The sequence below is a fragment of the Alexandromys fortis genome, unplaced genomic scaffold, assembly GCF_014885135.2.
Source record: "Alexandromys fortis isolate MF-2015 unplaced genomic scaffold, M_Fortis_MF-2015_v1.1 scaffold_1, whole genome shotgun sequence".
In the NCBI taxonomy this organism is placed as follows: domain Eukaryota; kingdom Metazoa; phylum Chordata; class Mammalia; order Rodentia; family Cricetidae; genus Alexandromys; species Alexandromys fortis.
In genome coordinates this window covers 29,692,801-29,714,345 of record NW_026067927.1, presented here as the reverse complement: position 1 = coordinate 29,714,345, position 21,545 = coordinate 29,692,801, and the positions used below count along the sequence as shown (strand labels likewise).

The window sequence follows — 21,545 nt, the reverse complement described above, 5'->3', positions numbered from 1 at the left end:
CCCCCCCCCCCCCCCCACCGCCACCACCAAAGCCAAGGTCTCCCCGGCCCACAAACCTGACGGCGGAAGTGACGTCACAGGGCACGGCGCCGCCCGCAGCCAGTCACGCCACAGCAGGAGGCCAGCCCCGGCCAACCGGCGCGCGCCGGAGGGCGGGACTTCCGCCCGCCGCAAGTTTGATTGAAGCGGGGGGGAGGGGCGAGGTGAGGAATGTGAAGAATGACCCCCTCCCCCGCCCGGTCGCCGAGGAGCTGGGCGGGAAGCGGAGGGGGCTGGGGCAGGCCAGCGGCCACGCGGCACCCCTCCCCCGCCCGCACCCCGCGCTCCGCAGCCTCGGCGCGCCGCCAGCGCCGGGGACAGCCGCCTGCCCGAGGCAGCCGGGCAGCCCACGGGTCCCCGGGTGCGGCGTGCCAGCCCCCAAGTCTTCCCTCCTGCCCGTCCGCCCGCCCGCTGCGGCCGCGAGTCGGAGGACGGGAAAATGGCGACGGCCCCGCGCTCGCCCTCTCGCCCGCGGTACCCACCTCAGGCTCGCGGAGAAGGCCTCCTGCCGCCGCCGCGGGAACGGTCCGGCCTTTCCCCACCGCGGCCCTCCACCGCCGCGCCCGGACAGCAGCGCGCGAGAACCCGGATGGAAGCGCGGGCGGGCGCCGCCTCGGCAGCCGGAGGGAAGGCTACGCGCGCGCCGGGAATCCGATGCGGGGGCGGGCGCCGCGGGCAGCGCGCGTGCCCATTGGCAGAGCCTCTTGACGGACGTGCGCCTCGTCCTTTCGCCTCAGCCGGTCGGGACTCACCCGCGCCCCACTGGAGGGTGGCGGCTGAGCCCGCCCCGCACGGGGCGGCCGCCGCGGAGAAGGCGGGTCTAGCCCGCCCACCGTGACGGCTCCTCTTTCCCTACTGGAGAACCGGGAGAATGGAGAGGACCGTCCTCTCGGTCCCGCCTTCCGCGATGAGGGACAAGCCACATCACGTGGCTGCTAGTCGCTCGCCCAGCAGCCTGGCGGGAGGTGCTGGAGCGCCCAGGGCGGTTTTCACGTGTTGGGTCCCCCAGAATCTTCCCTCTCAGCGGCCCGGAAGCCGGGTGCTAAAGCTGCTCTGAGCCTCGGCTCACCCATCTGTCACATAAGGAGTTATGTTACCTATGAGTGTAACTTTTATCGCTTTTATTATTTTTTCCATCCCATGTATTGATTTTTCTTGTACGAAAACTTTTAAAACAGCCCTTAGTTACCCTGTTTTTAAATCAATGCAAAAGTGTTTCTCCATTCCTATTAAAACTTTCCCGACTAGGACTTTAAAATCGCGAGACCTGTGCTTTAGCTGTTTCTTACTAGTTGGTTCTAGGAGCTTTGTGCAGTTTTAAAAGAAAAGAAAACGTAGCGCTTCTCTACAATACAGCCAGGGGACATCTCACTGTAGACTTGAGTGCTGTGCTTATATTATGAACTCAAGACTGTCAGCTGTCCTGTTCTTCCGAAGTAAATGGCTAAGGAGTTAAGATGGAGGGTTTGGGTCTACAAGAAGAAGGGAATGAACTTGAGCTTGTGGGATGGGTAGGATTTGGAAGAGCTTCTTTCAACCCTTGGGATATTCTGTGAGAAAGAGCATTATAAACAATATATAGAAAACTATGGCAAAAACTTATCTTTAGACAAAACTAGATTCCTCACGGTAGGCTTTCCTTCATAGACATATGGCTCTCTCTCTCTCTCTCTCTCTCTCTCTCTCTCTCTCTCTCTCTCTCTCTCTCTCCTCTGTGTGTGTGTGTGTGTGTGTGTGTGTGTGTGTAGTAAACAGAAACCTACTTTGAAGGTGATTACAGACTCAAACTGCATAAATGTAGCCAAGTCACTGAAAATGCGTGAAGTTTCTGGTTTCTCTCCTAGGAGGAAGGGCTTTCCCTCGATTTCCTGAGGGGCATTCCAGACTATGGGAATCGGGACCTATAAAATAAATAGGAATAGCCCATGGAAAAGCAACCCACTGGGCCCAGAAAGAATTAGGTGTATATTGAAACCAAAGATAAACAAACTCCTGCAGCTGAGGTTTTGGAGTAGCCAGACCTGTGTCCCTGATTCTTTGACATCTCTGTTCCCACTCTCCTTCCCTCCAACTTTCTCAAACTAGACAAACAAATCAGCATATGTAACCAAAACTATCAAAATAAAGCATACATGCTTCTAGACATTTCTCTGGCCACTTTCCTCAGCCCTTCCGTTGTTAAAATTCCCTTTGTCTTTGTGTCTTCTGTTCCCCTTTGATCCTACATTCATTACCTGACTTCAGGATGATCAGCTTGCCTCTTCATAGGTTAGACTCTGTCCTTCCTTATTCCTGGGTATAATTGCTCATTTAAATGTGTCAGTTGGAGACACCATGCACCAAGATATCTTCTTAAATAATATTCTGGGTATTTTTGTGAGGACATTTCTAGATGAGATTAGCATTTAAATTGGTAAACTGAGGAAAAACAAATAAATGGGCTTCCTCAATGTGAGCTGGCCATGTCTAATTCGTCTAACCCATCCAGGGCTTAAATAAACCAAGCAGTCCAGGGACACAGGGTGGTTGAATTCTCTGCTTTCTGACTCCCAGGCCCTCAGATTAGCCCAGCAGCAGCTTTCCAGCATTTCCAACTTGCACATGGAAAACTGTGGGACTGGCCCAGCTAGATGGCTCAGCAGACAAAGGCACTTGCTCCAAGGCTGATGACTAAGTTCAGTTCCCAGAATCTGCGGTAGAAGAGAACCGATTCCTGCTGAGTTGTCCTCTCACCTCCACACTCACTGAATAAATTTTTTTAAAAAAATAATTGTTTTTTTTTTTTCAAGAAAATTGTAGGACTGCTTAGACTTCCTAATCATTTGAGCCAAGAATGAACATGCACTTCACACGCTGATGCTCTCTGGCTTGGGATAAAGTTTGGACCCAATAAAGCAGTGTTGTGAGTTAAACCGTCAGCAGTTGGGGGCATTGTGGTTCTGCTTCCCTGTGAATGCCGACTAACACGCTGGATCTTCTTAGGCAGCTCGCCGAGGCCCTGTTACGGCATGGCTTGGCTAAGAGGAGAATGTTATCCGGTTATTATTTGTTTCAAAAGGCTGTCGTGACTACTTTGTTATGACCACCTTGCTATGTTCTGCTCCTGTAACCCTGCCTCTTTTGTCCACCAAATCTCCCATCTGGAAATCCCCCTACCCCTGAACTATAAAAACCTTGTCTTCCTCACATGTAATGCTGTCCTCTTGAACCCTGCTTTTAGGGAGAGACAGTCGGTGTGCACGGATAAAAAAGTTTGCTTTAATTAATTTGGCTATGATGATTTGGGTCAGTAGTCTTTCTCCTCCAGGCTTTGGGATTGACGTCAGCACCGTTTCCCCAGTAAGTGTCGGACACATTTCCCTCTCCCTAGGAACTACCTGGAGTTTCTGTGAGCCATGCCCAATGGGAAGAGAGTTAGGAGGAGGATGGCCATAAGAAGGTTAAGAATCCACATTTCTACCGTCTGCTAACTGTGGCTTTAGACATATTGCTGATTTCCTTAGACCTCAGGTATCCTCATATTTACTCTTGCGTTATAGGGCTCCCAAAATTCAGTTGGTGGAGTACTTGCCTGGCAGGCAGGAAAGTGGATCAATACATAAAATCTGTACCCCATAAACTGAACAAGATGGTGCACATCTTTAATCCCAGCACTTGGGAAGTGGAGGCAGGATTCAAGCCATCCTTGTTCAAGTTAAAGGCCATCCTGGGATACGTGATTCAATGCATGTACATAACCAGCACTCACAAAGCCTTCCACAAATACTGAATTTCATGGTAGGTGTTTAATGAAAATCGACAGACTATTAAAGAATGAACTCCTCTAAAAAACCGTGACAGTGTTCTTTAAGGGGATAGATTCTGGGATAGCCTAAAACTCAAGCCCAGGCCTGGTGGATGTGGATTTGCATATAGTTTACCATTTAAATGACTGTGCGATCTTGGGTCTGTTATTTAAATTCACTGACCTCAGAGTTTGCTCCTAAAAGATAGAAATAGGAGACAAACGTGTCTCCGAGAAGATAAGTCTCAGTTCTCCTAGTTAGTTCCAGAAATAAACTAAGTCTTTCACAACACTGTACCTAATGATGTTGAAGTTATTATTGTGATGGGAAAATGAGCAAGCCACTAGAGCTAGCCAAAGGCTTCCTTTCTAGGGGAGTCATGGCCTTTTGTAATTTTTGTGTCTGTCACTCCGAGTTAAAATTTGTATAGTAAGCTGGGTGACCCGAATGGAGAGAGAACTCACGATGTGGAAAGAACGCCCACCCACCCCTGCTATCCTGTGGAGTTGCCCAAGAACTCATCTATACCACCACCAGATCATGCGAGCAGGTCCAGCATTTTCAGGGTGCTGAAGTCTCCTTAACAAGCAGAAAGCTATGCCGGGTGTGGTGGCAATGTGCCTTTAATCTCAGCAGAGGCAGATGGAGCTCTGTGTGTGGGTTCAGGTCCATCCTGGACTACAGACCTAGTTCCAGCCTGTCGAGAGAGAGAGAGAGAGAGAGACAGAGAGAGAGAGAGAGAGAGAGAGAGAGAGAGAGAGAGAGAGAGAGAGAGAGAGAGAGAGAGAGAGAGAGAGAGAGAGAGAGACAGAGAGAGAGAGAGAGAGACAGAGAGAGAGAGAGACAGAGAGAGAGACAGAGAGAGAGAGAGAGACAGAGAGAGAGAGACAGAGACAGAGAGAGACAGAGAGAGAGAAGGGGGAGGGGAGGGGAGGGGGAGGGGGAGAGGGAGGGAGGAGGAGAAAGAGAAGAAGGAAGAAGCGGTAGGGAGCTTCTTCATAATTAAGTAGGTTTCCCCTACAAAAGAGGAAGCCTTGGATAACAGTTACCAGCTGGATGACCCGTATGGAGAGAGAACTCACGACGTGGAGAGAACGCCCCCCCCTCCCCCAGGAGTTGAAATGTAGCTACTTTCTAATTGCAGCCAAAATAATCAAAGTTGTTGACATTCTGGAGCCCCAAACAGGACTTTACACCATGGATTCCATGACCCCAAACCCACTTTCCTGCTCAGAGGACACCTTAGCAGAGGAAGTAGAGGAGGCTGAAGGTGGGTCGGGTAAACCAGGCAGCTTCCTCGGACTTTGGTAGGGAGCCGGCACTGTGGGACACAGAACTTCCTTCAGCGCTGCACGGTCCACCCACGCCCTGCCCTTGCCCTCCCCAGCCTGCTGCCTAGGGCTCCCAGAGCCAGGCCCCGGGTCCAGCACACACTCAGACAGGACCTAGTCAGTGATGTCTGTTCCTCTGGACACTTTGGCCTTGGCGCGAATGCCCAACAGGAGCCTCCTCAAGTCAGCCATGTCCTGGTGCAGTAACTGCTCTGTGTTCCGGTGTTTCAGCACAGCCGCCTCATGTGCTGTAAGACTGGCGCGAAGCCTGGAGGAGGCCAGCTGGAGCCACTCCAAGGCGGAGAGCTCCAGCTCCCCCTCTCGCGAGGCAGTCCTCCTGCGATGGATGCCGTAAGCAACCATTCTGCCTGTGTCTCCAGTCCAGCACGTGTGGCGGTGGTCGACTGGTAGAAAGTTCCAGACGAGCCTGTTTCTGGTGAAGGGAACGAGAGTTTCTCCTTAGGAAAGATATCCCGGGAGATAGCAGGAGGCCACACGCTTGCTTCTAGGCTAGGAGGCCCAAGGCATGCAGGCACTGCTGGCCATCTGCCCGGGATCTATTTGTCAACGGTCCTACCCAGGGAACCCTGATTCTTTGGGGCAGCTAAAAATATTACATTCATTTCCTGTTTCCTTTACAGTTGGGTGCAGTAGAAGCCGATGCAGACATCCTGGGATGGAGCTTCCAGGAATGCGGCTCAAAGCTGGTAGTACCTCTGGGATAAGTTTGGACCCCTGCCCTTCCTGTTCACCCATAGAACCGTGGACCAGTTGCCTGTGTGGATCAGCGGTCTTTCTAACCTGTGGGACGATTACAATGTGTTGAGGCCTCAGAGTGGGGAGCGTCCGGATCTCCCAAGCCAACCTCCTTCCACTTGCTACCCGGAGACATTAAGTCAGAAACCCTCCCCCCCTCCCCCCACTCACCCCATCATCTACTTCTGCTATAACCAAATGCAGATCCTTATTGAAAGAATAACAGAAGAAATTACCCAAATATTTTGAAGAAGATGAGACCTAGGATATTCCCCAGGTAATAGTCTTAAAAACAAACCAAAAATAACAGCAAAACCAAGATCTTCCACTCTGGGTTGTCTATAGTCAACATCATCCTGCCTGATTCACTGGACTCATGGTCTACAGTTCATCCCTGAAGTTCAAAGGTCAGGCCTTCCCTGATATAGACAGCAAAGGCAGGGGGAAGTACAGTCATGGCAAGCCATGAAGAATCACAGGGATCTTGTCCTGTAGCAGCGGTGAGCCCTGCATTTCAGTTTCTTGCCTTGTGGAGAAAGATTCTTGGATCCGAAGACTAGTAAGTGAGATGCTGGAGATGCAGACCCAGGCACCGGGCCAGGTGTGCGGTAAGCACTTTAACAAGTTCCTCCCTTTCCCCTCTGTCACAATGTGCTCCTCGATTTATAAGCAAGGAGATATGTTCTGCCACCCACAGGAGAGCCTGAAACTGGATATTGTATCCAACCCTAGGTGTACTATTGGTAAGGTGTACTTACCAATGGCAAATTAAGCAAAATAAGAATAACAACAATAAAGTAAGACAATCACAGCACACGTTACGAAAGGGTGGCCACTCTCTAAATGCCTAACTGTGCTCATCTTCCCTGTTGTTGCAATACTGGCTAATTAGCTTGCAATGGTAACTAAAGAAAGTCCTTTGCAGCTTCTTGTGGGGCCATCGCTGAGTAAAAGCAGGGTTTCTCGGACAGAAGTACTGCAGTACCACAACAGTCTGCCGTGATGGCTGAGATGCCGCAAAGGGACTAACAGGTAGGTCGTGGACACAGAGTGTCCACGCGGGCAAAGGGATAATCACGCCCAGGGTGGTATGGAATGTGTCAGCATGGTTGCCCACTTTAAAACTTAGGAGCCGTTGGTGGATTTTTTTTTCCCTTCACTATTTTCAGATTGCAGTTGAAACCATCAGCAGCAAAGCACAGAAAAAGGAAGGTTAATGTATATGCACCCTACTATCTCGCAAACACACGGCGATCTCATTTGATGTGAATTTGAATCATAGTTCAAAACAGTACAATAAGAATATTGTGGTGTTCTGTGTAAACTCTGTCACAGCGTGGGGAGCAAGGGGCAGATCAGGTCTAACTTGCTAACTGGCAGCTCCGGCTCTGTAGTGAAGCAGAGTGGGCCCCATTGGAGCCACCACTGCAGTCAGGCCAGAGATGAGGGGGAGCCCTAGCAATGGGGCAAAAAGGCGGGTTTGGCAGCATCTACATTGATGTCAGGACTCAGGGTGAACACAGTGAGGGCCTAAATTGTCTTGAGCAGGAACTCTGTCTTGCTCATGGGTACACTGCATTGCCGTCATAGAATATATGACCTGCTAGAACTATGAAGGAAGGAGGGAGGGAGGGAGGGAGCGAGGGAGCTAGGGAGGAAGGGCAGGCAGGCTGGCTATACTTCATTTACTGATAATATGTATGTGCTTAGTCAAGTTCAGTAAGCTTGACTCTTCACGTCCTTTAAACTGTCTTTAAAGCTGCCCTTTGGAGTAAAATTGATATGTAAAAGCTCATGTCATTTTAAAAATGATTTGTGCCAGGCGGTGGAGGCACATGCACTTGGGAGGCAGAGGCAGGTGGATCTCTGTGAGTTTGAGGACAGCCTGATCTACAGAGTGAGTTCCAAGACAGTCAGGGCTGTTACACAGAGAAACCCTATCTTAAAAAAAAAAACAAAAAAACCAAACCCAAACAAATCTCATTTGATGTTTTGAAACCACAATCAAACTTATCAACAGACATACCTATCGTTCCCAAAAATGTCTCCATGCCCTTTAAAAAATTGTATGAGCGTTTGCCTACAAGTACATATGTGTACCACATGCATGCCCGAGGCCCATGGAGGACAGAAGACAGGAGTAAGATCTCCTGGAGCTGGAGTCGGGAGCCACAGTGTGGGTGCTGGGAACGAAGCCAGGTGTCATAGTTAGGGTTTCTGTTGCTGTGAAGAGACTCCATGCTCGCAGCAACTCTTAGAAAGTAAAGCATTTAATTGGGATGTCTCCCTTACAGTTCAGAGATTCAGTCAGTTATCAGCATGGTGAGACACAGCAGTGTGCAGGTAGACATGGTGCTGAGACATCTAGCTGAGAGTCTGACATCTTAGAGGTGATAGGAAATGGTTTGTGACACTGGGCTAAACTTAAGCGAAAGAGACCTCAAAGCCACCCCACAGTGACACACTTCCTCTGAAAAGGCCATACCCACTCCAGCAAATCCACACCTCCTGATAGTGCCTCTCCCTATGAGCTTTTGGGGACCAATTACATCCACACTACCACACCAGGTCCTCCGCAAGAGCAAGAGCTCTTAACTGCTGAGCTAACTCTCCAGCACCCCTTTACCCATTCCCAACCTTCCCTCCCCCAGCATTCACTCATGTGCTTTCTCTAATTAGATGCTACTTCACAGTTGCGGGAATTTATATTAATGGAAATCATACTCTTTTTCGTCTAGCTTCTTGTACCCAGATATATATACGTCATTGATCCACCCCAGTCTACCAGGTGACGCCACACCTTTCCACACACAACCTATGACTTAGAGTAGTGTACTGACGTGTCACCCGTGTGACTTAGTGTACTGACATGTCACCCGTGTGATTTAGTGTACTGACATGTCACCTGTGTGACTTAGAGTAGTGTACTGACATGTCACCCGTGTGACTTAGTGTACTGACGTGTCACCCATCCGGGTCCTTGTCTATTATCGTACATTTGGATACATACAGTTTCTAAACTCCACCACGTGCTGTCATTTTTAAGCAGTCCGTTGAATATTTAAATCATACAAAAACAGTTGTATCCTTCTGCTCCTACCTTCCAGGCTGGCGCTCCTCACCTTTTGTGCAGATCCAGATCGCCTCCAGCCGAAGGACGACTTTTGACATTCTTGTTCCGCTAGCAATGGATTCTTTCCACTTAGTGTATCTGGGAATGTCTTTATTTCACTTCCCTTTTTCAATGTTCTCTTCATGGCAGCACAGAATTCTAGGTAGAGATCCTCTTCACTTCATGTTTTTATGAGTTTTATTCCATTGTCTTCTTGTTTATATTGTTTCTAAGGAGAAATATGATACTTCCTTATGTTTGTTCCTCTGTGAGAGAAAAGCCTTCCTTCATCATGAGAGACAGAGGCAGACACAGACACACATCATAGGCATGCGCACACACACATACACACACACACACAAATGTATGTCAAGCTTTAAATCTCAAAATCTTCCCCCAATAGCATACTTACAGCAAGCCTCCACTTCCTAAAGTTTCCAGAACCTTCCCAAACAGAGCCACCAGCTGGAGACCAAGTGTCCAAAACACGAGCCTGTGGGAGACATTTCATATTCAAACCACAACACTGTATTTATGGATGTGAGTTTACATTTTCATTAAACTTGGAAAAGTTGTTTTGTCTTGTTCTGATTTGGTTTTGTGTGGTTTTTTGAGACAGGGTTTCTCTGTGTAGCCCCAGATGTCCTGAAACTCACTCTGTAGACCAGGCTGGCCTCAAACTCAGAGATTCACCAGCCTCTCTGCTTCCTAAGTGCTGGGATTAAAGACATGTGCCACCACCACCCAGCTTGAAAACCTTTTTGTTGCTTTGATGTCAGAAGTTTATTTTGTTTTCTGTTCAATGACATAAAACTATATTGATATGGTATTTACAAAATCTCAGTAAATATTACATACTGAAAATTACTAAATACTGAAAGATTTTTCCACTGGAATGTAGAATCTAATGTAGATATTAACCCATAGCAAGCTTTAAAAAATAAAATTGCCATGTGGTTTGTGGCCTATGCCTTTAATCCCAGCACTCAGGAGCCCAGCAGATCTCTGTGAGTTCGAGGCCAGGCTGGTCTACAGAGAGAGTTCCAGGACAACTAAGACTATATAAAGAAACCCTGAATTGAAAAACCCAATAAAAAATAAATATGTAAAAGTAGAAAATGAAATCAAGTAATTATGATTAAATTACAAAAGTATGAAAACATAAAACATTGCTGAATGATTGCAGTCTGCAAACTGGGCCACAGAAAGAAGGGACAGTTCCAACACTGGATTGCTTGTTTAACAAAGTAGTCTGGTGAGTTAAACCAATTCTTACTGGAATCTGAGGGGCTGGCTCTGTTGGCATGTGTCCCATTCAGATGAGACTCAGTCTTTATAGGGGAGTTTCTAAATTAGAATATTCAAGAACTCATATCTGACTTGTGGGGCCAAGTGAGCTGAGTCACCCTCAGCCCTGGAGGTGAGGTTGAATTAAATCTCCGATCTCTTTACAAAATTTTCCACCCATGCACCCACCCACCCCTTGCCCCTGAGACAGGGTTTCTCATTCTAACAGCTCTAGCTGTCCTGGAACTTGCTCTGTAGACCAGGCTGGCCTTGAAAACACAGGGATCCTCCTGCCTCTGCCTCCCAAGTGCTGGGATGAAAGGCGTGTACCATCACCACCTGGCTTCTTAATAAAATTCATAAAAGTCGATTCTTAACCTTTTCAGAGAACATCCTGGCAGAGCCACAGAGTGTGTTGTCCAGCATCCCCTCCTCCCAGTTCCCCGATTCACATCACGTGAAAACGCACTAACTTTCAGCACACAGTGGGCGTTATGGATCAAATTGTCCCAGAGAAGAAAATGAGCATCACCATTAGGACTTGAGGAAGTACTGAGTTCTATCACCAAATGTTTCATTAAAGCCAATGTGGGGGCATTGAGAGGATGGCTCCGTTGGTAAAGAGCTTGCTTGCCACAGAAGCATGAGTATGTGAGTTCAAATCCCAGTACTCATATACATCTTTTTTAAAAGTCCAAATTAGAGCCTGGTGTAGTGGCACACGAATTTAATCCAAGTGCTTGAGAGGCAGATGCAGGTAGATCTCTGTGAGTTTGAGGCCAGCCTAGTCTACAAAGCGAGTTCCAGGACATCAGGGCTACACAAAGAAACCCTGTCTTAAAAAACCAAAACAACAACAAAAAAGTTTGTATTTGGTGGTATGCACCTATACTCCCAGCACTAGGATGATGGAGACAGGAGGGTCCCTGCAGCTCATTGGGCAGTCAGTCTTGCTGAACTGGTAAATTCTGAGTTTAGTGTGGGACCGTCTCAAAAAATAAGGTGAGATGTGGTAGAGAAAGACAACCAATGCCAGCCTCTGGCCTGCATATGCATGCACACGTACAAGCACGTACACACGTGTGCATATCACACACACCACCGTCACGAGGAAACACATCAGCATATTTAGTGGTTTGTCAGGTTTTACATTTGGAGAACTTTTGGCCATGTTTTTCTTAAAATAATTTTCTGTCAGTTCTATCTTTTTCTTCAGCGACTCCATATACACTGATAATTGTTAAGAGGCAAAAAGTCACATGACAAGAAGAGATACCAGATTGTGCATCCATGTATTTGGGACATTTGCAGTCACTCTACAGCTCACTGACAATCTAGTCCAACAAAAACAAAAACCCCTGCTTTTCTTTGTTTTATCCTGTGTAATTTCTATTGTTATATTTTCAAGTTTGTCCTTCTTTTCTCTTACAGTATCTGACGTGCTGTTAGCCCCATTCTGTGTATTTTTCAAAACACTGTAGTTTTCATAAAAAAAAAATAAAACAAAAATTCTCAACCTAAATTTTTGTGAAGAGGGGCATCATGTGTAAGTATAATGTCTGTGTGTGTGTGATATATGCATGTATGTGTGTGTGTGTGTGTGCAGGCGTACTTGCCTATGTGTGTATGTGCAAAGCCAGAACATATTTGGTATCTTTCCTAGTTACTCGTCACCTTATTATTTGAGAGAGGATCTCTTACTAAATGTAGAACTTTCTATTCCAGCAGGACTGGCTGACCACTGAGCCCCAGGATCTGCTTGTCTTGGCCCCACCCCAGCATTGGAGTTACAGGCACATGCCACGGTACCTGGCTTTATGTGGGTGCTGAGGATCTGAACTTCCGGTTCTCAGGCTTGCACAGTGAGCTCTGTGACCACGTTACAAGCGTCTCTCCAGCCCTCCACCTAGATATTTATCTCTTGTGTCTCCAGCTACTGTTTGAAAATGTATGCGGTGCAATTATAATAATGTTTGAGTATATTATGTTTTATTTATTTGTTGTGTGTATGGTGGGGGCACCTATATGCCATGACACATGTGGAGGTCAGAGGAAAAGTTACTGTGTCCATTCCCTTCATCATATGGTTTCTGACCACTCAAGTGGCCAAGCTTGACAGCAAGTGCCTTTGTCTGAGGAACTAGCTCCCCAACCCCTAGCTACAATTCTTAATGTCTTTGCCTGTGAATTCTACCATCTGTCTCTTCCGACTTGGCTGTGAGCCTAGGGTTATTGTCCTCATGTTTTCCTACTTCGTAGCCTGCCTGATTATCTTTGATTAGATGCCAGACACAGTAAATTTGACTCCTTTGGATGCTGGGTATTTTTGCATTCCTACATTTTGTCCTGGGATGTAGTTGAGTGACCCAGAAGTGGTTTGTGAGGGACAGAGCAGTGGTCAGCATAGGGCTGGTTATTTCCACTACTAAAATAAGACCCCTCGAGTGTGTCCCAGGATGTACAGGTTCAGAGCTTTCCATGAACTGCGGTGGGGACAGGCATCGCTGCAAGCTTGCTCTATCTTCTCTGTGCTCCCTTTCCTCACAGACCTGTGACAGACGCAGCACGTTGTCCCTGCCTTCTCTCTGGGCTCCTCCTGTGTGCTTCAATGCTTCAGTCTCCCCAGACTCTCAGCTCTATCTCTGGAACTCAGGGAGTCTGTCACAACTTGCACGAACTCCCTCTGTCCTTGTTTGTTTTCTGTCCAGGAATTGTCACTGGTGAACATAGATACAGTGCCTTTAAAAGGATTGCTTGTTATGTTTTGTTTTTGCTACTGTTTCAAGAGGCAGAGTAAACTCAGTCCCTGTTACCCCAACCTGGCTAACAGAAGAGGTAGCCCCATTTCAACGGGCACTGGCTAGTATGAAAGGAAGAAATGCAGAGGTTGACACAGATATTGCCAGCCCAGATTTTCTTTTAAAGTTGGGCCGACTGTCCCAGGGCCTCATCAGCTTCCAGCCACCAGATCCTGTAGGCTTCCACAGCCGTGTCTCTCCCAAGCCACTTACCCTCAGCCCCATATGGGTCCTCTTGTGGACAATGCTGGGCAACTTAGGTTTCTTGCAACCCAAATTTTCAACTTCTGCTTCCAGAAAATCCAGTGTACACTGCCTACTCACAGATACTCCTCTTGACCCAGACAACAGTCCCAGGGTCTCTTTCCTGGCCTTTCTATTGATATCACCATCCACAAGACCAAAAACTTTTTCCAAAATGACCATCTAGTCTTTTAGTGTGTGAGTCTGCATACATATATATGTATATGTATATATATATATGACTTAGAAACTTTTGCTCTCTTGGCAAATGTATCCAAAAATTACTCCTTAAAATACATATTGCAGGGGATGGAGAGATGACTCAGCAGTTAAGAACACTGGCTGCTCTTCCAGAGGTCTCAGGTTCAGTTCCTAGCACCCACACAGGGGCTCACAACCACTCATAACTTCAGTTATACGATATCTGATGCCTTCTTCTGGCCTCTGCAGGCACTGCATTCACAGCCAGTAAGTCTTCCCTTCTAGCAAGCTGGTTTTCTCAGGCATTTTGTGATGTGTACTCTCTCCAGTGATGGAGAGCTAACACAGCTCCCATAAAGCCATCTACCTAAAACCTCCTCTGTTTCTTGGACAGCCCTTCAAGGCCTCTTTTCTCACACCTCATTTTTGGCCCTTGGAATCCGTTGCTCTCTTTGGGGAATGCCTGACACACACACACACACACACCCGCCCACCTCACTCTGCAGGTCCTGTACTGCCATTGCCTCCTCTCATGCTCTTTTACCTGCCTCCCATCAAATGCACACTGTGTGTTCTCCTCTTAGAGACAAAGCCACGGCTTTCATTGGCCACTTTCTCTGGTGTCCGACCATCATGGCAAGGCACCTAGGCAGCAGCCCTACCCCAGTTCAAATGAACTATCACTCACATTGGGTCCCTCAGTGCCTTCTCAGCCTGCAGGAGAAGCCTCCCCTACCAACCATGAAGGCCCGAAGGACTTCCTTCGACCCAGAATTCCCCGTTCTTCTATGGGACAAAGTTTGAGGATCAGTGACCAGAAAAGAATCTGCTACTATGTGCTGCTGAGGGTCAGATGGTGGAAATTCTCACTTTCCTACATAGCATACAGCAGGCATCTTCAGCACTGTTCGGGGTTGTCTTCTCTGTCTGCAGTAACTGCAGGAGGTCAGGAGAAGCAGGGCATGAATATCAGCCTGCATGGGACCGGTCAGATCCATGCCCAGTGTCCAAGTGGCCTTTAGTCACACACAAATATGCCTGCTCTTCCAGCTCTGAGAACAGTCAGGGGACTCCACTCAGGAGATAGGTCTTTGTAGAACCATGGCCAACAGAGCTTTCTCAGGATAGAGGCCCAGGGAGGGCTTCGGACACTCCAAGGAGAACCAGAGCATGCTAGGCAGCAGCGGCTCCGTCTAGCTGAGGAGGGGGCTTGCCTTCTTAAAAAATTGAGAAATCAGATGGCAAAACAAAACAGAACAGAAAAAAAAAACAACAAGGCTATCTGAAAGAAATCTGAGCTGCAAAGTCTGAAATACTTGATGGGGGCTTTTTCTTCTTTTGCTTTCTTTGTATCTGGAGGCCAGAAGACAATCTTGGCTGTCATTCCTCAGGTTTCATCCGCCCTTCCTTGGCTTAAGACTCCCCAAGTAGGCTAGACTGGGCGGCCAGTGACTGACTCTCCTCTCAGTGCTGCGGTTACAACATAACAGGGTTTTTTTTTTTTTTTTTGCTTTTTTTGTTTTTGTTTTTGTTTTTGTTTTCATTTCTTTTCTTAACATAAGCTCCAGGGGCTGAGCCTAGGCTCTTAAGTCCTTATGTAAGTGCTTTACCTTCTGAGCCATCTCTCCCGTCCTTACTAGCTGGCTCCTTATGACAGCTTGTGGTCCCTTATTAGCATCTTCTGAGCACAGTCATCTCCACATCTGCTGTAAGCTTGGAAAGGGAGACACAGGGAGACGGGGCAGGCACCTTGGTTTCAGATTCCAGCCACCATCTGCTGACTGGACCTGACCGGCTTGGGCCAGGAAGCTCTAGCTGCTCTCCTTCTGTGTCTTCACCCAGGGTCTGTAAAACATGGCCCCGTTGGATCCCTTTTGGTTTCTAATCCTCTAGAGCTTTGGTCCCTGGCTTGTTAGTTTACCATTCCTAGCATCCGCCGCATGCCTTGCATTCAGGAATATCTTTGAACTGTAGTAGTTGTCTTATGATCAAGAAGTCAAGCCCCAGGCTGGAGACATGGCTCAGCAGTTAAGAGCGCTGACTGCTCTTCCAGAGGACCCGGTTCAATCCCCAGAGCCCACGTGGCGGCTCACACCTGTCTGTAATTCAGCTTGAAGTGACTTGACACTCTCACACAGGTCTAAATGTAGGCAAAACAATGCACATACAATAAAAAGAATAAATCATGAAGAAGAAGGAAAAGAAGGAGAAGGAGAAGAAAATAAGTGGTCAAGCCCCAAGCTCTACCAAGACTGTATTCCAAACCACGACACTGAGTCAGGGAGCTGACTCCTTGCTGGAGTAAGGAACTTCCTGCGAGTGAAGAACCACGCCTTTCTAGTTTAAGCATTGGCGGTTCTTTTGTTCGCTCTTGGCTGCTTCACAGACTGGCGTCTGAGCTGAGCTTGAAGGATGAGTTATGTTTGGACTTGCAAATGTGAAGGGAAGGTGCATCTTCCCGAAGAGCAGTCATTAGCGTGGGGCAGAGGCACATGTGAGCCACCGCGAGGCCCCATCTAGAGCCGTGAGTCCAGAAGAGAGCCTTGCAAAGGTAAGCAGTCAGGGCCAAAGACCCGAGCCCACAAAGACAGTGAGAATGATCACGTTCACAGAAACATGGGTCCTGGCAGCAGCTTGAGCGTACTGCCCATCCCCACCACCTCTGTGTTCCCAGCCTCCCTAGGGCCTTGTGATCATTCTGGTCCCGGACGACAGGGCAACAAAATGAAAGCTGGCCTCTGCATCCTTTGTCCCCAGCAGGGCTGGGAAGCAGCCCAGGGCCTGAGGGCAGCTGCCTTGCAGGCCCTTGCGGGAGTTTTTCGGCCCATACTGATACTTGGGGATGGACCTGGATATAGTTTAGCTTACATCATGGCTGTTCAAACTGTCCATAATATAAGGCCAATTTAAATCAAAAAATTAACATAACACAAATTGATACGTTTTATTTTGGGTGTGTATGTATGTGTTCACTATGCATGCATGTGTGCATGTATTTGCACCTGGAGGCCAAGATTGATGTTGGGTGTCTTCTCTCTTCTCTTTTTGTTTTGAAACAGGTGCTCATCATGGAGCTCAGGCTAGACCTGCTGCCCAGCAAACTTTATTACTGAGCTAGCCTTCTCTCCAGCCCCTGTCATTTTCTTTGGTTTGGTTTTGAGAGAGGAGGATATCTCTCCTGTCTCAGCATCCCAAGTCCTGGGACCACAGTTGTGACCACCACTTCAGATCCATGCTTTCATAAGACGCCATCAAAAAGGAATTAGGAGTGTGTCCACACACAAAAAATGCTTATGCAAAGGTATCTTTATGTAACACAGGGCCATGTAAATTGAATATATTCAATGAATTTTTAAAATAAAATAAAATGTTGCAAAATAAAAAAAAAGAAGCAACTAAAATACAAACCCAACTTTGTATTGTATTTGTAATTATTCTATCCGTTAAACTTTGTTAGGTTGGTGCTGTTTCTAAATTCACATCCCACTTTCTACACCCTGTATTCCAAGAGAGCATCCTTGGAGCTGCCCTCGCCTGTCTTACACCTACTTCCCCTGCGGGACACCCTTCGCTAGGCACGGGCACAGAGGCGAATGCTCCTCCTGCTCAACCTATCACCTGTTGTTTGTGTGCTCCAAGGGGAAGGACAGATTGTGCTTTTCTTGTGACAGGTTTCCTCTATGTGGTTAAGGATAGCCCTGAACTCACAATCTTCCTGCCTCAGCCTCCTGAGTGCTGGAATTTCAGGAATGACCCACCATGCCCAGCTGGACTGCACCGTGTAATAGCATATGCCCCCCAGGGAACTGGAGAGCTATCACGGAGGACTGTGGCAGTTTGCTAAACTCTATTGGATGCCAAGCACTGCATCCAATGTTTCACCCGCCTTGCCCCACACATCACAGGACCACCACATGGACCTGGCACTCATTTCCTTTCTCTTCAGAAGATTTGCCAAGTCTTCTGCTAGTGTAAGGGACCCGGATGGTGGCTCTGACTGGTGAGGAAGAATGGGGCTCTGGCTGGAGTCTGCCTTGGTGCTTTCCAGGTTCTCCTGGAAAGCCTTTCAGGCTTGAAGTGGGGAAGTGATATACCGAGACCCAAGCTGCACGGAGGGAAGTGGAAAGAGGCTGGAGATATAGCTAGGCTGATGGAGTGCTTGCCTAGCAGACAGGACAGCTCAAAACCAGGCATAGATGTAATTCCCATACTTACCAGGTGGAGCCAGGAAGAGCGGAAGCTCAAGGTCATCCTTGGCTACACAGTGAATGCAAGGCCAACCTGAGAAGCCTTGGTCCTGTGCTGTGGAATTCTGCTCTGTAGGCTGTGAATATGTTTTATTACCATTGGTTAATAAAGAAGCTGCCTTGGCCTATGGCAGAGCAGAATAGAGCTGGTTGGAGGAGGGAATAAACTGAATGCAGGGAAAAAGAAGGTGGGGGTCAGGCATGTGCCAGGTAGTTGCCAAAGGAGAAAGATGCCGGAAATTTATTGGTAGGCCACAGCCTCATGGTGATACACAGATTAATAGAAATGGGTTAATTTAAGATGTAAGAGCTAGCTAGGAATATGCCTGTACCATTGATCAAACAGTGTTGTAATCAATACAGTTCCTGTGTGATTTTTTGGGTCTGGGCGGCCGGGAAATGCACGAGCAGTCTCCTTTTATAGTCTCGCCTTACCTGACAACACACGTTTGAGCCTGGACTGTGTTTAACGGGATTGCAGGGTCAGACCCTGTCTATTGTGGAATGAGGGCATCCTGAGGTCAAGGTTTTGCTTTCACCTCTGTTGGTTAGAGCACAGACATCTGTCCTTTAGAGAGACTGGTCTCCAAAAAGGACTCTAGACTTTTAAGGAAAAGATATATATGTTTCTGCTGTGCTGGAGGTCTTTGCCTGAGCCCAGGTGACAAAAAGGAGGGCTGAGGCACGGAACTGAACCCGTATCTAGGGCCACACACAGTCTTGAGTCTTGGCTCCATCTTGGGGGCTCGGAAGACTGAGATATTTCACCAGCCTCGAGGAGGAACATGGTGCAGGGCCCGGGGACACTGAGATTAAAGAATTCCAACGCTGGATTACAAAAACAAAGCCTCGGTTTTAGTGGTACCCGCATTTTATGTCAGCATTCAGGAGGCAGAGCCAGGAAAACCTGTGAGTATGAGGCCAGCCAGGGGTACCTAGTAAAATTCCATCTCAATACAAACAACCTGGGGAGCCCGACTCTTAGAAACTCGTTACCAGAATGACCCCCTGGCTTAGTTTAACTCTGAATCTCCTCTTCCTCTGCAGGGAATCATTTGAACTTCTCAGACTACAGGAACAAAGAGCTCACATTTAGTGTCCCCGCGTCCAGAAAGTGGATCCTTCTGCCCGGTGAGCACAGCAGGCCCCTCTGTGGCTTTGCCTCTCTTCATAGGACCTGGCTTGGCACATCCCATGGCGGACACCCGTCCTGCTTCGGGCTGCTCCGGGCTGCTCTCTGTTCCCGAGTTCACCCTCCTTCGCTGTGGGCTGCTCAAGGGCAGAAAGCATTTCTGTGTCCCTCACTGGAGGGGGTTTGGGGTGGGAAGACCCCCCTCCAGGTTTAGTTCCAGTGAGGCCTGAACGAGGCAGGCGCCGCTTCAGACCTCTCCCTGCAGCTCCGACAAAGGCCCTTCTGAAGCAGCGTTTCTCATTAGCCCAAAGGTTTATTTTTCAGGCAGCTTTGCTCCATGACTCAGTTTCTGGCCCACAGCCAGGAGGCCTTGTGTTAGAAATTCCTGCAGAGGAGGCCTCAGGGCCTTGGCCTGACCTCCCTCCCAGCCCTGCAAAAGCCCGTTCGCCTGTACCCCTTCTTAAGCGAGGTCGGGGAATCGGCATTCTTGGGCCTTCAAATTGAAATGATGTTAACATTTTAAATCACTGACTCAAAGAAGAAAATAAAAAATTATGTGGCTATCACGGCTATATCTCCTCTGTGTGTTTTAAATATAGAAAGCAGAAAGCCGAACATCTGGCAAAAAAGGTTGTGTGCTGACTGTGTGGTGGAAAGCCAGAAGAACCACGAATTAGTCAGAGTAGAAAATGACGGTTTTCTCTTACTGAGCAATATTTGGAGACAGGACTGGGGGGATTGGAAGATGGCTGTTACAACACAGGTTGTGTTTTTCCAAATTCAGTCCTTCAGAAATTCTCAAGGAAAAAAAAAACTAAGAAAAAAAAATCATTTTTTTAAAAGACATTTTAGAGTGCAAAATAAAATGAGCCAAGACTCAGCAACTGGCAGAGGTCCGCTGGAGGCCCGGAGTCGGCAGGCAGCGGAGTTCTGGTAGAAGGTCGATTTCTTTTTAACTTGTAAAAATAACGGGAGGCGACGGCTTAGTCAGGACAAACCCTTGCCGTAAAGTGTAAGAACTCAAGTTCAGCTCTTCTGGCACCCCCATTTAAAACGCCAGCACAGGCCTGGCATCGTATCACAGTGACCCCAGGGCCTGGAGGCAGAGGCACTAGATTCTGGGGACTCAGAGGCCAGTCTAGCCACATGGGTGAGCTTCAGGTTCAGGGAGAGACCCACTCTAACTAAAAAATAAAGGGAGAGAAAGATATCGGTATCAACTTCTAGCCTCGACATGTATGTACTTGGGCACGCTCACATGGGGGTGGGGTATGGCAACTTTAAAACTGTTTTTAAAAGTCAAGAAGGATTCATCATCAAGAAGGTATAATTGAAAAGATAAAGAAGCTTGAACTCTGATATTGCTGGTGGGGAACACAGTGGCCCAATCACTCTGGGACGCAGTTGTATAAGACGTTAAAACTGTTAAATATGGAGCCCAGCTATTCCTAGATATCTATCCAAGAATAAAACAAAGCAAGAGCCTACCAAGTGCTCATGACATCTGGGAACACTGGAAGCGATGCCAATGTCATGAGCCGGAAATAGGCATTTGTGGAATAATCGGGGCGTGGTGGTGGACACCTTTAACCCCAGCACTTAGGAGGCAGAAGCAGGGGGATCTATGACAGTTCAAGACCAGCCTGGTCTACACAGCAAGCTCCAGGACAGCCAAGACTGAATAATAAGACCCTGTCTCAAAAAAACCAAATGAACAAAAAGAAAAAAAAAAACTCAGTTGGTATTTCTAAAATATATGGATTTGGGGACTGGAGAGATGGCTCAGCAGTTGAGAGCATTTCCTGCTCTTTCAGAGGCCTGGGTTTGGTGCCCAGCACCCACATCAGATGTCTCGTTACTATGTGTAACTCCAGCTCCAGGGAATCTGACACATTCTCTGGCCTCCACGGACCCTGTATGTATGCAGTGGATATACACGTGCTCAGGTACACAGACATACATGGAAACATAAAAATTAAAAATATATGTGAATTTTGGGTTAGTGAGACGGCTCACAGGTAAAAGTGCCTGAGACCAAGTCTGATGACCTGAGCCTGATCCTCACATCCCACGTGGCAGACAGGAAGACTCCTGCACATGCCCAGGTCCCGCCCCCTTAATAAAGGTAATTTAAAAATATATACATTTTAAAAACAAAAACTGCAATGCTTCCTTGCATCCCCAGAGCTCCTGTGGGCATTGCCATCGGCATCCTATGACAGCTCGTTCACATCAGGATCAATGCCAGGTCCACACCTTCTTCTCAACCCATAGATTCCACACGTATCAGAAGACATTAGAATTCCTGAAGGGGCTGCATCTGAGTCATGGGCACTGTATTGGAGACAGTGTGTAGATTTCCATTCAATGGGAAACTACAGCACCAAGGACCTGTTTCCTTCAGCCAACAAATCACAAGAGAAAACGAGAGTGGAATCTATGGGTGAACGAGCTGTCATAGGAATTTGTGCACGGGTGTGTGCATGTATGTGAGGGCTTGGGGTTATATTGGATTACTCTACCTTACATATTGAGGCAGAGGCTCTTCCTGAACCCAGAACTTTCTGTTTCAGCTAACCACTCTAGCCAGTTTGCTCTGGGGACCTCCTGTCTC

At 47.8% G+C, this 21,545-nt stretch overlaps 1 protein-coding gene and 2 long non-coding RNA genes across 6 annotated transcripts in view; 2 read left to right on the top strand and 1 right to left on the bottom strand.

Moving 5' to 3' along the window:
* LOC126502602 (translation initiation factor IF-2-like) overlaps nt 1-1,273 on the top strand; it is a 12,405-nt gene extending 11,132 nt beyond the window's left edge. The window contains exon 3 of the mRNA XM_050143763.1: nt 33-1,273. Coding sequence (XP_049999720.1) covers nt 33-863 — 831 coding nt within the window. The 3' untranslated portion in view covers nt 864-1,273. The remainder of the gene's footprint in view (nt 1-32) is intronic.
* A 4,189-nt stretch (nt 1,274-5,462) lies between these two features.
* LOC126502973 (uncharacterized) lies at nt 5,463-15,249 on the bottom strand. Its single transcript, XR_007592124.1, has 3 exons — nt 15,163-15,249; nt 9,034-15,022; nt 5,463-5,588 (listed from the first exon to the last, which is right to left on the bottom strand). It is a non-coding gene; the product is annotated as an uncharacterized lncRNA (long non-coding RNA).
* LOC126502971 (uncharacterized) lies at nt 5,469-12,290 on the top strand. 4 transcript variants are annotated; one of them, XR_007592121.1, is made up of 4 exons: nt 5,469-5,591; nt 5,797-6,519; nt 6,837-6,943; nt 9,019-10,127. It is a non-coding gene; the product is annotated as an uncharacterized lncRNA (long non-coding RNA). The 4 variants fall into 4 exon arrangements; XR_007592123.1 differs by having other exon boundaries at nt 5,493-5,562; XR_007592122.1 differs by lacking the exon at nt 9,019-10,127 and adding an exon at nt 12,036-12,290 and having other exon boundaries at nt 5,584-6,519.
* Nucleotides 15,250-21,545: the final 6,296 nt, after the last annotated feature.